Raw genomic sequence first — 21,441 nt, forward strand, 5'->3', positions numbered from 1 at the left:
GATTTCACTGTTTTAATATCCATGGATTTATCCGGACCCTCACACGGTGAGGGTCCGGCTTCGACTCCCGGCGAAGGGGTGGAAACACTGGACGTGTTTCCTTACACCGGTTGTCTATGTTCACCCAGCAGTAAAAAGTGTACCTGGGTGTTACTCGACTGGCGTGGGTCGCCAGTGTACAAGTGGAAGATGGGTATTAACAGAGGATATAAATAAGGTCTTGAGGATATCTCTCCAAGAGAGAACCCGCAATAATGGATTCAAATTGGACAAGTTTAGATTTAGAAAGGATATAGGAAAGTATTGGTTTGGAAATAGGGTATGTAGAAAATACTGTATATATTTTCCAGAAATACAGTAGTTATATGTAAATAGATGGCCATACTGTATTTAATAACATTTATTTCATAAAAGGGAAATTTTTTCTGCGCCTGCGCAGAGGGGACTCGCCATTTTGTGTTTTTTGAATTGAGTAAAAGTCATTAGTAATGGGAAGAATTTTTTCGTGCTCTAGACGTAAAATTGGGCTGACACCTCTCAAATAGGAGGCAAAATTGTTGGACGTGCATTCCTGAATAACTTAAGATATCAGCCGACTGGAGAAGACAGCTCCAGGAACCTCAGATAAGTCTGTTATGTTTAACTCTGGCCAGTGTTATTTTCATGTATAGACAGTGAGGTTTTCTGAGTATGATACACATTAATCTCCAGTCAAATGGTGAGTGATATTAAAATATATTCTCCTTCTGTTATGTAAATGTGTGTATATATAATCATTTTTTACTTTTAACATACAGTCCACAAATTTATATATTTACCAGCATTCCTGGTGATATATATTTCATTTGTAATTAATAGGTCCAGAGCAACTTGTGGACATGACAGTGGTAGGTATCGAAAGGGACATTTTTTGCGACCTAGGTGTCCCAAATTCCTACTTGTCTAACTGATAAATAATAATTATCTTCGTTCATTTACTGTTATGTACATAATGATACATTCAGATAAATGTAATTTTCCACAGGGTAGCTGATGAGTGGAACAGTCTACCTAGTTGGGTTATTGAGGCTAAAACCTTGGGTATTTTCAAATTTAGGTTGGATAAATACATGAGCGAGAGGGGTTGGATTTGAACGGGAATTGCATACATTAGTGGATAGAGTTATCGGACCTTAATTGTAGGGTAGCATTGAAAATTTGGTTGGGCAAATGTTTTGTTAGCGGGATGGATTGTAAAGGACCTGTCTAGTATGGGCCAACAGGCCTGCTGCAGTGTTCCTCCTTTCTTATGTTCTTATTTTCTTATGCATCCTGAGACAAAACTGACCTAATTTGCCCGAAATGCTCTGTATAATTAGCGGCTTTCTATATAGTAGATTGTCAATGATATATTATTATTATTATTATTATTATTATTACTATTACTATTATTATTATTATTATTGCACAATGATCAAATTTTTATAATTAATACAAATGACCTTGTAAAAATACTAACCAAATTTTCTTGCTTAGCGTATTGGCCATATTACAAAGTTATAAATCCTAGCCTCATTTTGAATAGAAAATTAAGGACAATAATATTTACATATTATACATAATTAAACATTAATTTTATTGCCAACTAATCTCTTCCTAGTCACACAATATTAATATTATAATCAAAGGGGAAGCGCTAAACCCGTTGGATTATACAGTGCCTGTGAGGGAGGGGGGATGTGGAAGATATTCAGGATTAATTCAAAGAACTGGAGTACAGATCCAATTCCCTAGATCAAGAGCCCCTCACCAGCGTCAAGGAACCTTCCTCGAGGGGAATCACACAACATAAATCATTAAATATTAATTTTATTATGGATTACTCTCGTTTTAGTCACACAGTATATACTATTACAATATCATTTTTAGTAGACACCAACAAATTACCACCTTATTTTTAAGCCACATTCATTTATTTCAATTATTTGTATATAGCTGATCATCTTTGTTTCATTAGCACCAAGATTAATTAGGTCAAGATCACATCTGATTCAAAGGACCAACAGAGCGAATATTATGTTGGAGAATTTCACAGGATCACACTCTCAAAAATCAATATTCCACATTCGAGAGAGTACTCTCATGAATATACAGAATTCATATTGTAACTTACTGAAGTTGATGTATCCTGGATGCTTGTGGGACTTGAAGGTCACTGGGGTAGCAAACAATGTTCCTCCTTCAACGTCCACTGTCTCAGTTTCCCATCAAGCTCCAGGACCCTGGATTAGCAATATGTGGTTCCTGTACATTTATTACGAAAATTTACTTGATTAAAACTGACTATTTTGTGCACTGTATAATTAAGGAGAATTTAAGTGGACTTGACTTACTGAAATATTTTGTTTTGTCTGCTAGGTTATAATTATTAATTACATTATTTCTGTGAAAATTATTATTATTATTATTATTATTATTATTATTATTATTATTATTATTATTATTACTATTATTATTATGTGAGTAAATTACCTTCATGAGGTTTACAGGGCATTACCTGAATTATTACGTGCAAGTAATTTCTGTGAGATAAGTGGGACTTAAGTCACAGCAAGTTGTTGAACAGTAACTCCGTCTATGCCCACTCCCTACCACTTTCACAAAAAGCTAGACCTGACATTAAATTAATAATTATAATATTAAAACCAGCTACTCTGGTAAGGTGAAGTTGTGGACTGTATGTGATTTGTCTTGCTGGGTACGCCAAATATAGCTGGTATTAACACTTACCATATAATTACTGTAGATGGATCACACCACAACACCTGCCTAACACTTAGACCCTATAATGGCCAGTTAGAGATCTAAATTCACATAATTCTTGAGGTTCTGCAAATTTCCTTTCCCACTTCTTCAGATGGAGACATTAACATGGGTTCCTAATTACAAATTCAGGCCAAAAAACCCCAATTGAACTTCGAAAACTCCCGATCACATTGAGCAACCCAGTCCAGTGCTCACACATTAAATTCAATATGGTGTCTATCATCCGCGTCACTCTCTGGCTCTTCCACACCCCCTTCACTTAGAATTTCTCAAAGAGTCCAAATAGCATCACATTTTAATATGCAATTATTATATTATTCATCTTCTTCTACATTTAGGAAATTATGTAAAAAGTTTTCACACTGCCGCCTGGGGATGGTTGTTGACAAATGACTTAATTAATTTTTTTTTGTATTTCACCTTGATTTACAATTTTTATGCAGATTTACAATTAAAATTATCAAAGAATGGGCTTTGGTATGAATATAGGATACGTTACATATTCACACAATTCATATTGTAACTTATCTCTACACCTAATTATATCATCATCTAAATATAGCCCAAATTGATGTATTATTGAACCTTTTATAAATTTCCCTTTTAACAACAATTTAGTTTCGTCTCTCTATCCATTAATTAATACAATTGTTAGATTATAACAATAACAAATATTTACTAGTCCATTTAGTTATTTATTATAGCTAGGAAGCTTCCCATATATTATATGACCTCCTGCTATTTTTTGTAAAAGTGACACCATATTTCCTTACCATATCCTTTACAAATGTAACATAATAATCACTCCCTATTAGAAGATTTATTGGCCCCACTGAGTCATTAATTACACAAGAGGGTGCCAGTTCTACATCATTTTATGCAAGCCTTTCAGTAGCTTTACTAAACCCTATTGTATATGTTTACCATGGGAGACTAGCATCTATAACTGCGATGATATGTTTTCTCTCATTGCCCAAGCCGACATTTATCTGACAAGCTCTTTTATCTGACAGAAACTCAGATAATTTTAAATTTGTATGATCCCCATTTTGTACTTCCATACTAATAAGGCAGCTACGTTTTATGAATGTGCGTTTAGATCCTTGGTCCAGTAATGCAGTTATATTTTTTGATTTACGCCTTTTAACCCAAATTTTTACATTCACCCAAGTTAAGGTTACTTCAGCTATGCCTTCATCATTAACATTAGCTGCAATTTTTACATTAGTAACTGTTGTTTTAATGTTAACATCATTATTATTATGATTGTCATTATCTTCATAATTACCATTATACAAACCCTTACACATTACTACATGATGCCTTCCTATGTGGCATTGATAGCAATTATTCAGTTTGGCATAACAATTCTTGACATTATGACTGCCTAAACATCTGATACATCTGTCAAGTTTTTCTAACCTTACCATCCTAACATCCCATGAATCACAACCATTACAAAAGAGACATATCCTCTTTTGCTTAATTTGCCCATTATTAACTAGGCCACTCACATTAAGGTACTTATTACTTTTAATTTTTGGATCCTGCCACTTGATATGTGCCTATGCTACCCCTTTTATGGGATAAATTATGATGATTATTAACATTAGGATATTTTTTTTCCATTTGTGAGACATGATAGATACATTTGAATCATCATTTGTTACATTCTTAGAATTATTTGATTGGCTGGTCTGTAATTGAACAATTAATTCATGTAGACTTAATATTATTTCCTCCAGAGAAAAATAACCTTTGTGGTATTTATTTAACAATCACTCCATAGTATTGCAGCAGCATTTATTTTCCAAGACAGCACTTAATATCCAGTCTGATTCACCCAAATCGACCCTATTACTCAAGGACTTAAGAGTGCTTTCTAATTTGACCCTAAATTGTTACAAATTTTGGTAACTGTGTTTTTGAGTTATCAGATTAATCACAATATTTGCTAGGTTTGACCTACTTTTTCTCTCTATTACCATAGGTCACTTCTAACAAGTCAACTGTCTCTACGTAACTTGAGTCAATATTTTAGAACCCTTGAATCAAAGCATAAACATTGATACTGACCTGCCCATTGAGATAAACTCATTTTGTGACATCTGCTAGGTCATTCCTCACATGTACAGCAGCCTAAATACTGACCAGAATTCCTCCCAGCTGTCTCCTGCATTAAATGTTGGTAGGCATAACTCTGGGAGTTTTGGCAAAGACCTGGCATTCACATTGCTTAACTGCAATATTTACACATTTTAGTTTCTTTAATAGCTCACTTTTACATGATTGTTTTTTCTCTTCCAGTTCATAATATTGGTTAATTAATAATTCCCTTTCATTATCATCTGCACAATTCACTAGCAGATTCCTTCATATTCTGTGTAATATAGTTCATATGATACATACTTATCCACAAATGATTCCAAATATAAGTCTAAATTAAACTTTTTCACAGTTTCTTCTGCCATCAATTCCAGGCATTTATTATAAGCTCTGGTCACATGACCTTATTTTGCATTTAATGTTGTCTTTATAGCCTTAATTTCCATGGATTTTTTCATGAGCTTTAATTGCATTAACTCATCCATGGCTCTTTTATATATTATATCCAATTAATGAACACTGGTTATACAAATGATACAATGAGACACGGGTACAATTATTACAATATGCACCAAATATCCTAGAAAAATATTTCCTGGCTTAGCAAATTAATTATAATTATTATTATTCATGTAAGCCAAATATCTCCTAGCTTAGAAAAATTTGTTATAATAATAATAACAATTATTGTTATTATTATTATTATTATTATTATTATTATTATTATAATTATAATGAGAAAGAAGATACTTATCATTCCTCAGCTAGTTAACAATTATAGCAATTACCATCCTAGCCTCACTGGGCTTAGCACTTAATTTATATAGTTACACAAATCCATTAATATCACAAATGTATAAGAAATACAATTCCTGCAGACTCGGCATGCAAATCCAATTAATTGTGGCAACTAAAATCCATTACACAAACACAATTAAGTAATGACAATTATATGTGAACCCAGCAATCCATTACTTTCAATCAAATCATTAAATTAAATTAAAATTTCACTGATTACATATCCGAGTTCATTAGGACCAAAGGCTTATTTTGAAAATTATTATTATTATTATTATTATTATTATTATTATTATTATTATTTAAGTGAATTACCTTCATGAGGTTTACAGAGAATTACCTGAATTATTACGTACAAGTAATTTGGGTGAGGTAAGTGGGACTTAAATTACAACAGGTTGCTAAACTGTAACTCCTTCCATGCCCACTCCCTACCACTCTCACAAATAGCTAGACCTGACATTAAGTTAATAATTATAATATTAAAACCAGCTACTCTGGAAAATTGAAGTTGTGGACTGTATGTTATCTGGCTTGCTGGGTACACAAAATGTAATTGATATTACCACTTGCCATTTAATTACTGTACATGGATCACACCACAACACCTGCATAACACCTAAGCCCTAAACTGGCCAGTTAGAGATCTAAATGCAAGGACTAATGGTGTACTTCCCTGTGAGCGATGTCTGCATTTATCTTCTGCCATTCACATGTATTTCTTGAGGTCCCACAAATTTCCTGTCCCAATTCTTCAGCAGGGGACACTAACACGAATTCATAATTGCAAATTCAGGCAGGAAAAAAACCCAATTGAAATTCGAGAACGCCCGATCACATTGCACAACTCGGTCCAGTGCTCACACATAAAATTCAATATGACGTCTCTCATCTGCATCACTCTCTGGCTCTTCCACACACCCCTTCACTAAAAATTTCTCAAAGGGTCCAAATAGCATCACATGTCAATATGCATTAATATATTGTTCATTTTGTTCTACATTTAGGAAATTATGTAAAAAAATTCCACAATTTCATACTAAGGACAAATTATTACTCTTACCAATTTATTACAGTGGTAGTACATCCTAACACCTCCCACGGGAAGATTAACTAGAAAATTCGCCAGTATTAAGTCACCTTACATGTAGTGTGGTTTGCAATACACGCTGAAAGGTGAACCTAAATTATTGAAGAGTGCATGTGATAGTAAACAACATGGCGTCTAATTCACTGCTTCTGCATCACATTTTCTGTCGTCCATTCACTAGGTTCTTCCATTTTATTCTCTAGCTGGATATTTACAGATGTTTGTCTTCTTCACTTATATCATTGATTAACTGCTATTATTGTTAATGGACATTATAAAATTAGAGAAACATTCAAGAACCAGCTAGTTTGTCTTCCATCCTCCCCTGTTATTTGCATCCACTCTCCTATCCTGTATACATATATTTATTCAAATGTAGTGATAGAAGAATATCAATTCCTTCAATATTATAATAATTCCACTTTACTTAATTAACTTGTTACATTATGTAAGGAAATTATAAGGAATATGTTAAGTCCCTGTGACTTATCACTTTTTGAAAGTCACATTATAATTATAATAATAATAATAATAAGAATAATACTCTATTTCTGCAAGTTCATGATACAACTTATTCAGATCAAGTTGACATCAGTGACATAATACATATAAAGCCCCTGGTTATGCAGAGAATATTGGGCAAATTAAGTCAATTTAGTCCCCAGGATGTGATCCGCACTAGTCGAATAACGTTAACCCAGGTGCCTATTTAACTGTTAGTTGAGCAGGGACAGCAGGTGTCTTAAGGAAACACGTCCTAATGTTTCCACCTGTACTGGAGATCTATCCAAGGACCTCAGTGTGTGAGCTGAGTGAGCTAATAATTGAACTACAGGACACCTAAACGTGCGTTATTGTGCAGACATTATTTTCCCTACCAATTATTACTTTTATATGGAAGGAAAATAAGTATAACAGCGGGCCACAGAAAACACTAGGATGCCCATGGGGGATGAATTTCAGTTACCCCGTTATGGAAAACTTGAAAAATAAGAGCTAGAACGAGGTATAAACACAACCGTATGTGAACTACTTAGAAGTGATAATATCAGAGGATTTCACCTTCAAAAATCACAACTGTCATTATCACAACAGCGAAGAAAATGGAGAATGAAAATCTTCAAAACAATGATGATGCGGTTTAAGACACTTGGTCTGTCTAGGCTGGAATAATGCTGTAGACTAACAGCCCCTTTTAAGGCAGGAGAAATTGCAGATCTAGTTAATAGACAGAGACGTTTCACTGCATACGTACGTTCCATCAAGCATCTTAATTATTGTGAACATCTGACGTCTCATGACTTGTATTCCTTGGAACGCAGGCGAGAAAGATGCATCATAATTTACACCTGGAAATAAGGACTGGTGCCAAATCTGCGGATAGAAATCACTTTCTAAGAGAGCAAAAGGATCGTAACACAATGCAATATACCTCTAGTGTAAGGAGTCCAAGACAATTCAATAGCCTCCCATCATTCAAGAAGACTGGATAGGTTCCTTATGTCAATTCCTAACCAGTCAGGCTGTGGTTTGAATGTTGGCCTGCATAGGGCCAGCAGTCAGTAACAGCTTGGCAAATTAGGCCCTGATCCACTGAGAGGCCTGGTCATGGAGCGGGCCGTAGGGACGTTGACCTTCGGGACACTCTTCAGGGAGCAGGGCAGCTTGATGCTGTAGACTAACAGTGGCTAGAAAGCACTACGGTTAAACGTAACACAAGGCTCATTTTTACAAAACTGTAAGAAAACAAATCGAAAATACCCCGAAGACATGTATTCTGACGACGAAACATACACTGAGAGGAGTGCATCTTCTGCTGTATATACGCTAAAAGATACAAGTATACCACCAATCAAGTATCTTTGATTTGTGGTATACAGGTGATAATGAGCCAAAACAACCGTTTTGGGTAGTCGATGGAATCGACAGGCTTCAAACTCAGTGCACCATCAATGTATTCCGTATACTTTAGACGTTTAAGTAAGAATTTATATTAGTTCCTTCAGAGCAGAAGAAGTTGCCTAGCAGTAGTATAAACTTAATGTGAACTAATCAGTAATTATTAGTCTGTCAGGGAAACTCACCTGACATGAGTCTTAATTATGTGATCACCTGTTCAGTGTGCAAATAATAATAAGTTCACTTTTTTTCATATTTCGTGACATAAAAAAATCATCTAACATCGTTCATGTGAAAATTTCAAGTAACTGGTTTCATGACTGACTGCATTTAAGTCTAATCCTAGCTAGGATATGTATGTGCAGTTTTCCAGGAGGAGAAGTGTCACCTGTTGGTGATGGGAGAGGAGTTGGCAGTGTAAAGGCACTAACAGCTCTTTGTTATTTATTAGTCTAAAGATATTTTTCTCGGGACTTTAAAAAAAATATAGGGTCAAGGTGTGTCATCTTTTGAAGGCTGTGTTTAAAAAAAAATCAAGAGCCTCTATGAAGCTGTAGAACTAATAGAAAGATTACTGACATACAAATATGTATATTCACACATTCACTTACGGTTATTTCACTAACAACTTTTTTTCTTGTTTCAGGTGGCGTGTGGTAGTGAGGATGAGGGCGAGAATCTGTGATTGTTGTGGCTGGGACACTATGGAAGAATCAGCCTCTCTCACCCACGAGTGTTCAGCCTCCCTTACCAAGGAATGGCGGGGTAGAGGCTAGTCTTGCACACTACATTCACTACCTTCTAAAAGTAGCATCTTCACTAATCTTTGGATACATGACTAATATGGCAATGTCTAGTTCTAACATGAATAAACGTATTAAAAATATTGGGAGAGCACTAAACTGAGCGTATAGAAAAATACTTATGTGCTACAGCATCAAAAAATACTTATGTGCTACGGCATCAGTATACAGCATAATATGACTTGGAGTGAGGTGATTGCCAGCACAACGTACTCTAAAATCTAGAGCAGAAAGTGCATACCTAAACCTCGCAGAATATTATTTTAGGTACATCCAAGGCCTGCAGGGCAACAATGGGTGACTTGAGAATAGAGGGCAGCAGTCTGGTTGTGAACGGCAGTGAGGGTCTAGCCAAGGACGGGGAGACCAGCGATACCCACGAGACTGACAGTGGCATCCACAGTGGTGACGACGTGGTGGATCGTGGTGGCAGCGAGGTCAGACACCCAACTCGCACCGCCCTTGTGACACACGGAGGCAGAGACTCGACCAGATACTCGTGTAGAGAGGAAACTATTATGGATGTTCTTGACGTAGATGAAGCTAAGGAAAACACAGGAACAGAAGGAATGGAAGGAAAAAGCTGGGAGGGTATCTCATTTTCCATCGTGGATGTAGATAATTTAGAGATAATGAACCTGGGAGAGGATGGTCCAGGACCTAGCAAACAGCGCACAAAGTTAGACGATAAAACCGTAAAATTACGCAACTTTGTTCCCGAGGAAACAGAAGATAAAACCCCGGACGACAGTTTGAATGAGAAGTTATCGGAAGAGGAAAAGCCATGGCAGCAGAAGGTGTCTTTAAGAGAAGATAGGCAAACTGAATCGTCTAATATCTCTTCAAGCTCATCTGAGAAGTCAGTTAAGACAAAAGAAAGTAGTTCTGTCGAAACTGATGGCATAAAGTTAGAGTTAGGGAGCATGGAGGCCGGAAAAGAGATAGAGGCAGCTTTTAGAAGCGGGCTTGAAGAAACCAACAGTTCAGTTGAGCAAACCCGATATTTGCAAAGTACAGACACACCAGACTTCCCTGTTGACTCACCAACGGCAACAAGCAGATATACCATATCTAACCAAACTTTGAGCACAAATCCTGAAATACGAGTTCCAGAAGATACAAGTATTTCTGACCAGGCTGAGACATCCGATGCAGTTTCTCAGAGTTCCAGCGATAGTTCAAAGTCGCCTAGAAGCTGCTATGACTATCACCAGAATACACCATCAAAAAAGTTGGTTTCGAAGTCACTGAGCGATGGTAACATATTTTCAGATCCTTCACGAGTCCGCCTCTTTCAGCGATTAGAGTCCCGTGGGAACCGTAGAGGGGTTCCATTCACTCTGGACGTTCAAGAGGAACTTCCGGAAGATGAAGACGCTGGTGATAAGGACAATAGAGAATCCAAATTGCGTCTGAAGTTAGAACGCATGGAGTCCCGACCTCAGTCAAAGGACACACTGATGATACCAGGGGAGAGGCGAGCCAGTAGGAGTCTGGACACTCCCCGGCGAGGATTTCGTAGAGGGTCGCTGGGTATAGCAAAAGAGAACATTTCCATTTCCTCCGCATCCAGTCCTGAAGAAGACAAGAGTCGGAGAGACTCTCAAACACCAAGTGAGCAGTATCCAGCAAGACAGGTAAGCAAGCCTAAATTTTTGTACTAGAAAGCACTGTGTGTGTGTGTGTGTGTGTATGTGTGTGTGTGTGTGTGTGTGTGTGTGTGTGTGTGTGCGTGTGTGTGTGTGTGTGTGTGTGCGCGCGCGCGTGCGTGTGTGTGTAGTCACCTATTCGTGGTTACAGGGGTCAATTCAATATTCCTGGCCTCACTTCTCCACTAGCTTATACTGGGTTTTTTCGTTCGTCATACTTATTCTTAAAACAGTGCATGGATTCCACCCTCATTATTTCGCTCCTGGTCGTTCTAAGGCTAAAGAAGTATTTCTCAACATCCTTGCTAATTATCTCTGTTCTTAATTACCAAATTTATTTTAGAATCTTCACACGCTTTATCAGATGTTACTTCCATACTGGTGCTGCATACTCCAAGCTGAGCAGAGACATATGCCGTATGTGTTATGAATAGCACCTTGTTGAGGTAGCAAAAGCCACCCTTAATTTGTCAATCTTGCTTTGCTGCTCAGGTTATTCGGTGGATGTGCCTCAGATATGAAATACTTAGAAATAGAGAGAGAGAGAGAGAGAGAGAGAGAGAGAGAGAGAGATGGAGGGAGAGAATGAAAGACAGATGTTGGAAATATCGAGCCACCATTCTGTACATGTATTTAATTTCTACGACTTAGCCTCGTAACTCCTTAGGCCACTTTACGCATTACCGTTATTACTTACACTACAGATATTTAGGCTAATTTAATGTTAGTCGTTTAGCTTAACGTAGTAATTACACTGCCCATACATTAAGAGGTTGCAGTCAGTCTCTTTCCCCGCCAAGAAGGGCCCATGGGAAACCTGAGCCGTGTCCGCAGCGGCAGTCACGCTGTGAACCACGAAGGGACTCCCTCGTAAATATCGTGGATTACTGGTTATCTCTCTCTACATGGATATATATATATACCGCGAAAGTACACCACAGACGAGACTGTGACTCCCCACATAGGTATTTTTAGGTGCTCCCACAGCTACCATCTTGTGCGTAAATATCCCAAGTGAATTAAGTGCACATTTGTTCATTAGGGTTGCGTACAAGAGTGGGCTACCTCCTGCACCAGATACCTGGAGAAGCCATGGTCTGTCATATGCATACTGCGTCCTTTGCAGTAGTAGAGGAGAGTACCAGTTATTGGAGAAGCCAGAATGGGGTGGCAGGTTCTAGACTGAATTTCATGACTGAAATGGGACCAATAACCTATCCAGTCGTGAAATCCACGTACGCAGCCTCTATTCTAAACAACAGAGAGACAAACAGACTAAGCATTAGACCGGAAGATGTTGTTCCTGGATATTTCCTTATTTGTCATAATTGTGTTACCAGAACTACAATTATGGTACTGTGGGCAACTAGGGTATTTGAAGGTGGGAATATATAGATTATAAAACTGTAATTATATTTCTAAATTATAGTACAGTATTTAGCACATCTAGTGTTTGTTATGCCATTATTGCTGCGCTTATATCGGAAAAGGTCTTTTGCCTCATATTAGTTAGTTCGTTCTAGCCGGACGTTACTGCCCAGTTCAGAAGTTGAGTGAGAGGGCAACCCTCATGCTAATAGTTATATTTCATAATAGTTATAGTTCATATTTCTAAGTTAGGTTGCATTAGTATAGGTTATATTAGGTTGGCTTAGATTAGGTTAGAATAGGTTACAGTGGAAGTGCAGTAAACAGAAAAAGCATAGCCGCCTCGCGTGGCTCGGGAAACGATGTAGATTAGCAAAATTAAGCCCCAAAAATGGCGAACCTAGAAATTTTTATAGAGACGGATTCATTCCGAATAAAAAACTGAAAAGCATGAGTGTAATGTGTATACCATTGTCAGGCCGCGAGGTAAGTCAGTATGGCCGCTATTCCAATATGGCCGCCATGCGAAGAACAGGTTACTTGTTTTACCTGTTTTTCAAATTAATGTTAAACGTATGTGAATTTGGCTTATTATGAGTTTTTCTTTATGGATATTATCATTCCAACGAGAAATAAAAGATTGCTATAGGTCATTTTTTTTTATAATTTAATTAAGCACAGTTTTTTTTACGTTCGTTTGAAGAAGTTTATCATATGATAATGAACAACAAGGCACAATACCGTGACTGTAACAATACACAAATAACGTAATCGTAAGCTCCTCTCTCCTTCGTCGCTGTTTTTTGCGTATTATGTTACAATGCTTATTTTTACTTCTAATAAATTAAATTGTGTTTTTTTTATTTAGCAATCAAAAAATATATATAAAGAATGTAAACTATCGGAGTTCCATATTACTATTGAACATTGTTCATAGAAAATGTAGGATTCGATCTGTGAATCTTAAAACAGCCTTCAGTAAACCAGACTCAGCAGCTGACAAGGTAAACAGTCGCCTCGGCTCTTAAGGGCAAGTGAAACATCTTTTGCATTTAAAAGTGATTTTTTTTTCTATGTTGTTGAGGTAACTTCCAATTATAGAGAAAAAAGAGAAACGCTTTGTTTTCAGTACAAACATCTGACTTCCACTTATCGATATTAACAAAGTGTGATGAACGGGGAGATGAATAGGCAGGAAGACTGAAGCGACGCTTTCATTCACTTTCTTATAATAATAATAATAATAATAATAATAATAATAATAATAATAATAATAATGAAAACAACAACAACGACAACAGCAATAATAATAATAATAATAATAATAATAATAATAATAATAATAATAATAATTTCTACAAGTACAATGTAGCTGACATCAATGACATCCTACTATGGTTATGCGACCCGCACCAGTCGACAAACACCCAGGTACTTATAAGTGAACAGGAATAGCAGGTGTCTTAAGGTAATACGTCCTAATGTTTCCATCCATACCAAGGATGGAACCACGGACTTCAGTGTGTGAGTGAGCTAGCAATCGAGCTATGGACACCTGCATGCTGCAGCTAGGGAGCATTGAAAGTTTGGTCAAAGCTGCACTCTTCGAGCATTGTTCCTTATATACATCTTAGACTCAGTGCCGAATGTGAAGTTGATTGGTTGAGGGTTTAGCCTACAGCATTTGCGATTTAAATTTTTTAAAATGTCTGTATTACTGAGTAGTGCAGTGCAGTGTTTTATGAACTGTATCTGCGTACTCTGCAGTATTTATAAATATTAACTAACTTTCTCGGTGATTATGCTGGAGCTGGCATTGCTAACACCACCCTAATGGATTATGGCATTATCACCAAGGATGACAAAAGTCAAGTTATTGGATCACAGAAGCTACGAGATGCCAGACACAAATGCCGAACAGAGAGGCAAGAAAAGGAACTAGAAAATTTGGAAAATATCACATCACTGTATTTTGATGGCAACAAGACCTCCACTAGTGTAATGACAAAGAATGAGAAGACCAAGAAATGGAGTCCGAAGTTAGTGGTGAAAGATCATTACGTCATCACGGTGGAGCCCGGCACTGAATATCTCACTCATGTGACTCTCAAGTGAGGCCATGGAAAGGAGATTGCCAAGACTATCTATACATTTCTGATGGAACAGAAACTAACTAGTCAGCCTGATGTATTTTTAGTGAAGGAACCAATGTAAATGTCGAAGCTGACAATGGAACTATTTATTAACTTGAAATGTTGCTTGATCACCCAGTCCATTATTTCATCTGTCAGCTTCATGGAAATGAGCTGCCATTTCGGGCTGTTTTCTACCACTATGACAGTAAGCCAAGTGGTCCTGAGTATTGGAAAGGTCCCATTGGCAAGCAAATCAAGGATCGCCTGTCTGAGCTGCCAGTTGTTACTTTTCAGCCAGTCAATTTCACTGATTTCCCTGCTCTGAATGGCAAGGTGGCAGAGGATCTGTCCTGGAACCAGAAATATTTGTGTAAGATTTCCAAAGAAGTGATCACACGTGTGGTTGATGATGACTTGGCTGCTTTTGAACCAAGTCCACCGTGTGTGCCACGGTGGAATACTTCATGGAGTGCGATCCTTATGCTGTATGTGGCAACATCATGACCCAGTCAGGAGTTAAAAAGAGACGTTATCATGATTTTAAAGTTCAGTGCTCTAATGTGGTTCCACATCAAGCTGTGCACGTCTTCCATTCACTGCACTTTATGAGACATCTGAGCAGTGAAGAAAAGAATATAGTAAAGAAGACTGTAAAGAAATTCCTACTTTGCTCACACAGATCAGTTGCAATGTGAACAGATTGACTGATGTTGTAGTGGCCAGGCTTAGGCTTAGTTACAAGTACTTCCGACAGTTTGCGAGACACACAGATGATGGTCAAACTAAATGCAAATTATGTGATCAGCCATATGGTCACTGTCTTGAACACTATGTGCTTAATTGTCCACTTATTCAGAAATACAGAGACAGACAGTATAATAACCTATGTGACATGTCAAAATATTTTATTAATGAAAATAAGTTACCAGATATACTAAGCAAATTTCCTAAATTTGCTTGTAACAGATAAATGAACTGTAGATACGTAGATATAAACCCATATGTACACCTGTTACCCCCTTTTGGGGCCTAGTTCCTAGGCTTTTGTGCATCCATATACTCTTGCACTACCGTCCACAGGATGGATATGGGGTGCACAATAAACTAGCCACTTCGGTGGCAAAATCTAATCTAGATCAGCTGCTTTTTGGTATGTGCGCTAATGAAGACATGACTGTGAGAGACAAAGCTGCCTCAATGAAAAGAAAAATTAGAGAAGAGAATCATCAGACAGAAGAAAATAATGAGAGCTCTGATGAGGATGGAGAAGATTCTGCAGATGCTGTTGACGAGGACTTGTTAATCTTCACTGATGATGTGGATGACAGTGAAGAATGACAATGTGGCTCCTATTGTCAACTCAAGAAAAGTAGTAATTCCTAAACTAAAGCGGCAAGCAAAGAACTATCATTTGAACTATCATTGCTTCTCTATCAACAGGTTCTGAAAATTGTGATAAATGGTTTAAAACCGTCAAGTCGGTTTTAAACCATTTATCACATCTGTCAGACACTGCAACATCATGGGACGGTTCTGCTGTGACCCTGCCTCCTCCTGCTTTGCCTCACCTGACAACAGTATATAAGCCACTTTTAAGGCCCTATGCTGTACAGACGGGTCATCGCAAGATAGAGACCCGTGCCAGGACTACGGTCTTGGCGAACATTACATACATACCTATGCTGTACTTTTTACAAGACTGATGGATTGAACACATCGACTCCAGGCTGAGGCACTGATTACCTCAAACTCCTCCTCTCCTTACACCTTTCTGCTTTGTATATGACTGATGAAGCCACTGTGTGACGAAATGTTTCTTCAATAAAGATTCCCATATGTTGCATAAGTGACTTAATCTGCAGTTCGTTCTGAAAATTATTGACATTCCACTGGAGGTGCCCAAGTGCTAAACAACTCTCAAGCTGTTGAGCGAAGGATAAAATTGATGACTGAAGCTTGGACTGAAGTGACTGGACAGAAGGCAAGAGCTGCATATATCAGGCAAAGAATATTTTCCAGGAAAGTGATGCCCAAGTTCTGCACCAAGAAAGACTTCACTTATAACTTGTAATAGTTTAAAATGAAATAGTTGATGATTGATATAACTCATGTACTTTTGATTATACAATCTTCACAACCAAAAATGATATAAACCATGTACACTTGATTATTATCCTGGCAATCAATAATTTATAACTAAATGCTTGACGAAAAGTCAATCACGATGCTGCAGGATAAATGGGCATGAAATGGTCAGAAATTTTAAACAAAAGCTTGTTGTGACCATATAAATAATGCCTGAAAAGTGCAGCTTGATCTCTAAAATTTGTATTTTTTCAGTGCTCCCTAATGTACACAGGCAGAGAGAGCTAGTAATAATACAATTAAAATCTGTTCCTTATCTGATGGCCCAGGAACTAGAGAAATCTCTCTTGAATATTTTCCCTTATAAGTTATCTAATAGATTATGTTAAAGGTAAACACCTTCATAAGTGAGATGAGAACCTATGAGACTGCTGGATTATGGTTACAAAATATTATGTAGAACAGAGGCCCAGATAACTGGTTTGCTTACCTCTGATTCTCGGTTGTGGGCACAGCTAACCGAAAAGTTAGCTTCGCTAACCACTAATCCGCTAACTAAAAAACTAGCTCCGCTAACGCTAAACTGCACCGCTAACTTTTTCACATGAATTCAGATTCGGTTTAGTTTTTGATCTTTTACTTTTACTTTTAAGACTTTTGAAACAGACTTGGAGAGCTTCCTAATGAGACATAGAATGTCAAAGTCATATGATGATCAAGTGCCGCTAGTGCCAACATAGCGATTGTTTAATTTTGTGATGTAACGCCAGTAACCGAAAAGGACACACTTGTCGCTGTACTGAAGCATCATAGCAAACAGTACTCATCTTTAATATTTGAGTATAAGTACCAGTGTTGTAAAGTAACGAAGTAAAACTACTTGAGTACTGTACTTAAGTAACTTTTTTTTCGTATTTCACTTTAAATGCCCTGAAATTGCTCACTACTTTTACTTTTACTTAAGTACTGAAGTCTGATAATACTTTACTTCGGTACAATCTGATAACGATACGTTACTCATTACATCATCAGTAATTTTTGAAAAGTAAATACCGAGAAAAGTTACTCAAGTACAGTTCTCAGGTAGTTTTACTTTGTTACTTTACAACACTGAGAAAGTTACTGTACTTCTGAACTGTCATAACTTGCAATACCCAGGAAAATTAAGAAAATATAAAAAACTATAGTAATAGTTTAATAAGAGCTTTTAACTCATAATTTCCTTATAAGATATTCCTCCAGCTGTTTATGGCTGACCAAAATCCTCCTGCCCAGGGTGCGGATGGATATCGAAATCTTGTTGGAGTTTAGCGTCTTGATCAGGCTGACAAAGGTGAGGGATTCCAGTACATACAGTGGTAGTGTTTTACAGACGAATAGGTCCACAATCTTTGTGTCCACCACAGACTGACGGACACTAGTGCCAACAGCAACAAACACTTCGTCAATGGTGGTCTGGCGTGCTCTCTTTGCAGACAGCTGTGATAACTTGCTGCTGTTCCTGTTAGTGGCACTGCCACAAGAAGATTTCCCATGTTTTCCAAGGGAAGATCCGGCCTGGATTCTCTCCTCAAACTTGACGGCATGTGCTGGGTGTTTCCTCTTAACATGCGACTTCAAGTTGTAGAGGCTCGCCGCCTGTCCCCTGATGATGGTCGCGCTGTGCTGGCACATGATGCACAGGAAGTACAAAATATTGGCATTCTTCGTATCCCTTGACTTAAGGACAAAATAGTCATCCAGGTGGGGCCACGGATTCTGCGACTCCTGGCCCTCAGCCTGAGCTGCTTCTAGTTCAACGACAGCCGCTGCAGGCTCCTCAACAACACCCTCAGGCAGAACAGAAACGTCCCCTCCTGTTCATGACGATAAATGACAACGCACCCTAGTGATTGCTGACACTGTAAGACTACAACAGTGCTGCTCAGATGCTGCTGCTGCTGCGTTGACAAGGCACGTTTACACGTAGTCAGCCAATAGCATGCCTGACTAACTCTTGGAGACACGCCCACAACTGATAGGAACAAACAAGTGCGCCAGTGAAAAGGCATTGCGGTTAGCAGATTTGCAGAACTGTTCTCACCATTGCTGATTCTACACAGGGCAGTGTATGCTGGGTGTAGTTGTAACTTTGATGAATTGAAGAGCAGTGAAAGACCTTTCCACATATCAATACACATTCACCAGTATTGTCAACGAGCACTTTTCGTCGCGAAGAGTGAGGTCTGTATGTTATTACCCTCAATTATGAACAGCACCAGATACGAAAAGCGGGGTAAGTCTTGAGTCAATGACCTACACCAGACCATCAGACTTCGGGGAAAAAATAAGGAGGCTAATTCGTTAGATATGTGAGTCTCATTCACGTTGTAAAGTGACTTGCGAATGTTAGTGTTATTCACTTTGCTAGCCTAATGTAAGGTAAGTCGCCCTCTTTAATTCGGCTTGTTATAAAAATAAAACGTCAGTAAGTGGTAGTCTGTCACTTGTCGTCTAAACATCCCTCCGATTTCCATGGTGACCTGGCCAGCCTGGAGGTTGTGAGGGAGGTCCTACCACAAGTGCTCACTGTTGTCACTGTGTGTAGACTGAAATAAAAGTAATCGTTGATTCTACGCTAAATTACCCTATACCTAGCTCTAACTCAGCTTAAATGCTATAGAGGCTTCATCACTAAATTAGACTATAATTTAAGTTGGTAGAAGAATGTGGCAATGTCGAGAGTAGGCACATGTCGAGTGTAGGCACATGTTGAGTGTAGGCACATGTCGAGTGTAGGCACATGTCGAGAGTAGGCACATGTCGAGTGTAGGCACATGTCGAGTGTAGGCACATGTTGAGTGTAGGCACATGTCGAGTGTAGGCACATGTCGAGTGTAGGCACATGTCGAGTGTAGGCACATGTCGAGTGTAGGCACATGTCGAGTGTAGGCACATGTCGAGTGTAGGCACATGTCGAGTGTAGGCACATGTTGAGTGTAGGCACATGTTGAGTAAAGACACATGTTGAGTGTAGGCACATGTCGAGTGTAGGCACATGTTGAGTGTAGGCACATGTCGAGTGCAGGCACATGTCGAGTGTAGGCACATGTTGAGTGTAGGCATATGTCGAGTGTAGGCACATGTCGAGTGTAGGCACATGTCGAGTGTAGGCACATGTCGAGTGTAGGCACATGTCGAGTGTAGGCACATGTCGAGTGTAGGCACATGTCGAGTGTAGGCACATGTCGAGTGTAGGCACATGTCGAGTGTAGGCACATGTCGAGTGTAGGCACATGTTGAGTGTAGGCACATGTTGAGTAAAGACACATGTTGAGTGTAGGCACATGTTGAGTGTAGGCACATGTTGAGCGTAGGCACATGTTGAGTAAAGACACATGTTGAGTGTAGGCACATGTCGAGTGTAAGCACATGTCGAGTGTAGGCACATGTGTGTAGGCACATGTTGAGTGTAGGCACATGTTGAGTGTAGGCACATGTCGAGTGTAGGCACATGTTGAGTGTAGGCACATGTCGAGTGTAGGCACATGTTGAGTGTAGGCACATGTTGAGTGTAGGCACATGTTGAGTGTAGGCACATGTCGAGCGTAGGCACATGTCGAGTGTAGGCACATGTCGAGTGTAGGCACATGTCGAGCGTAGGCACATGTCGAGTGTAGGCACATGTCGAGTGTAGGCACATGTTGAGTGTAGGCACATGTTGAGTGTAGGCACATGTTGAGTGTAGGCACATGTCGAGCGTAGGCACATGTCGAGCGTAGGCACATGTCGAGCGTAGGCACATGTCGAGTGTAGGCACATGTCGAGTGTAGGCACATGTCGAGTGTAGGCACATGTCGAGTGTAGGCACATGTCGAGTGTAGGCACATGTCGAGTGTAGGCACATGTCGAGTGTAGGCACATGTCGAGTGTAGGCACATGTCGAGTGTAGGCACATGTCGAGTGTAGGCACATGTCGAGTGTAGGCACATGTCGAGTGTAGGCACATGTCGAGTGTAGGCACATGTCGAGTGTAGGCACATGTCGAGTGTAGGCACATGTTGAGTGTAGGCACATGTCGAGTGTAGGCACATGTCGAGTGTAGGCACATGTCGAGTGTAGGCACATGTCGAGTGTAGGCACATGTCGAGTGTAGGCACATGTTGAGTGTAGGCACATGTCGAGTGTAGGCACATGTTGAGTGTAGGCACATGTTGAGTGTAGGCACATGTCGAGTGTAGGCACATGTTGAGTGTAGGCACATGTCGAGTGTAGGCACATGTTGAGTGTAGGCACATGTCGAGTGTAGGCACATGTCGAGTGTAGGCACATGTTGAGTGTAGGCACATGTCGAGTGTAGGCACATGTCGAGCGTAGGCACATGTCGAGTGTAGGCACATGTCGAGTGTAGGCACATGTTGAGTGTAGGCACATGTTGAGTGTAGGCACATGTTGAGTGTAGGCACATGTCGAGTGTAGGCACATGTCGAGTGTAGGCACATGTTGAGTGTAGGCACATGTCGAGTGTAGGCACATGTCGAGTGTAGGCACATGTCGAGCGTAGGCACATGTCGAGCGTAGGCACATGTCGAGTGCAGGCACATGTCGAGCGTAGGCACATGTCGAGTGTAGGCACATGTCGAGCGTAGGCACATGTCGAGTGTAGGCACATGTCAAGTGTAGGCACATGTCGAGTGTAGGCACATGTCGAGCGTAGGCACATC

At 39.1% G+C, this 21,441-nt stretch overlaps 1 protein-coding gene across 1 annotated transcript; it reads right to left on the reverse strand.

The window, feature by feature from the left end:
* Window positions 1–17,950: 17,950 nt before the first annotated feature.
* Window positions 17,951–18,906, reverse strand: LOC128705504 (uncharacterized). Its single transcript, XM_053800669.2, has 2 exons — window positions 18,822–18,906; window positions 17,951–18,594 (listed from the first exon to the last, which is right to left on the reverse strand). Exons 1-2 carry the CDS (start codon window positions 18,904–18,906, stop codon window positions 17,951–17,953), a joined length of 729 nt encoding a protein of 242 aa, XP_053656644.2.
* Window positions 18,907–21,441: the final 2,535 nt, after the last annotated feature.

Source organism: Cherax quadricarinatus, chromosome 9 (assembly GCF_038502225.1).
Source record: "Cherax quadricarinatus isolate ZL_2023a chromosome 9, ASM3850222v1, whole genome shotgun sequence".
Lineage (NCBI taxonomy): Eukaryota > Metazoa > Arthropoda > Malacostraca > Decapoda > Parastacidae > Cherax > Cherax quadricarinatus.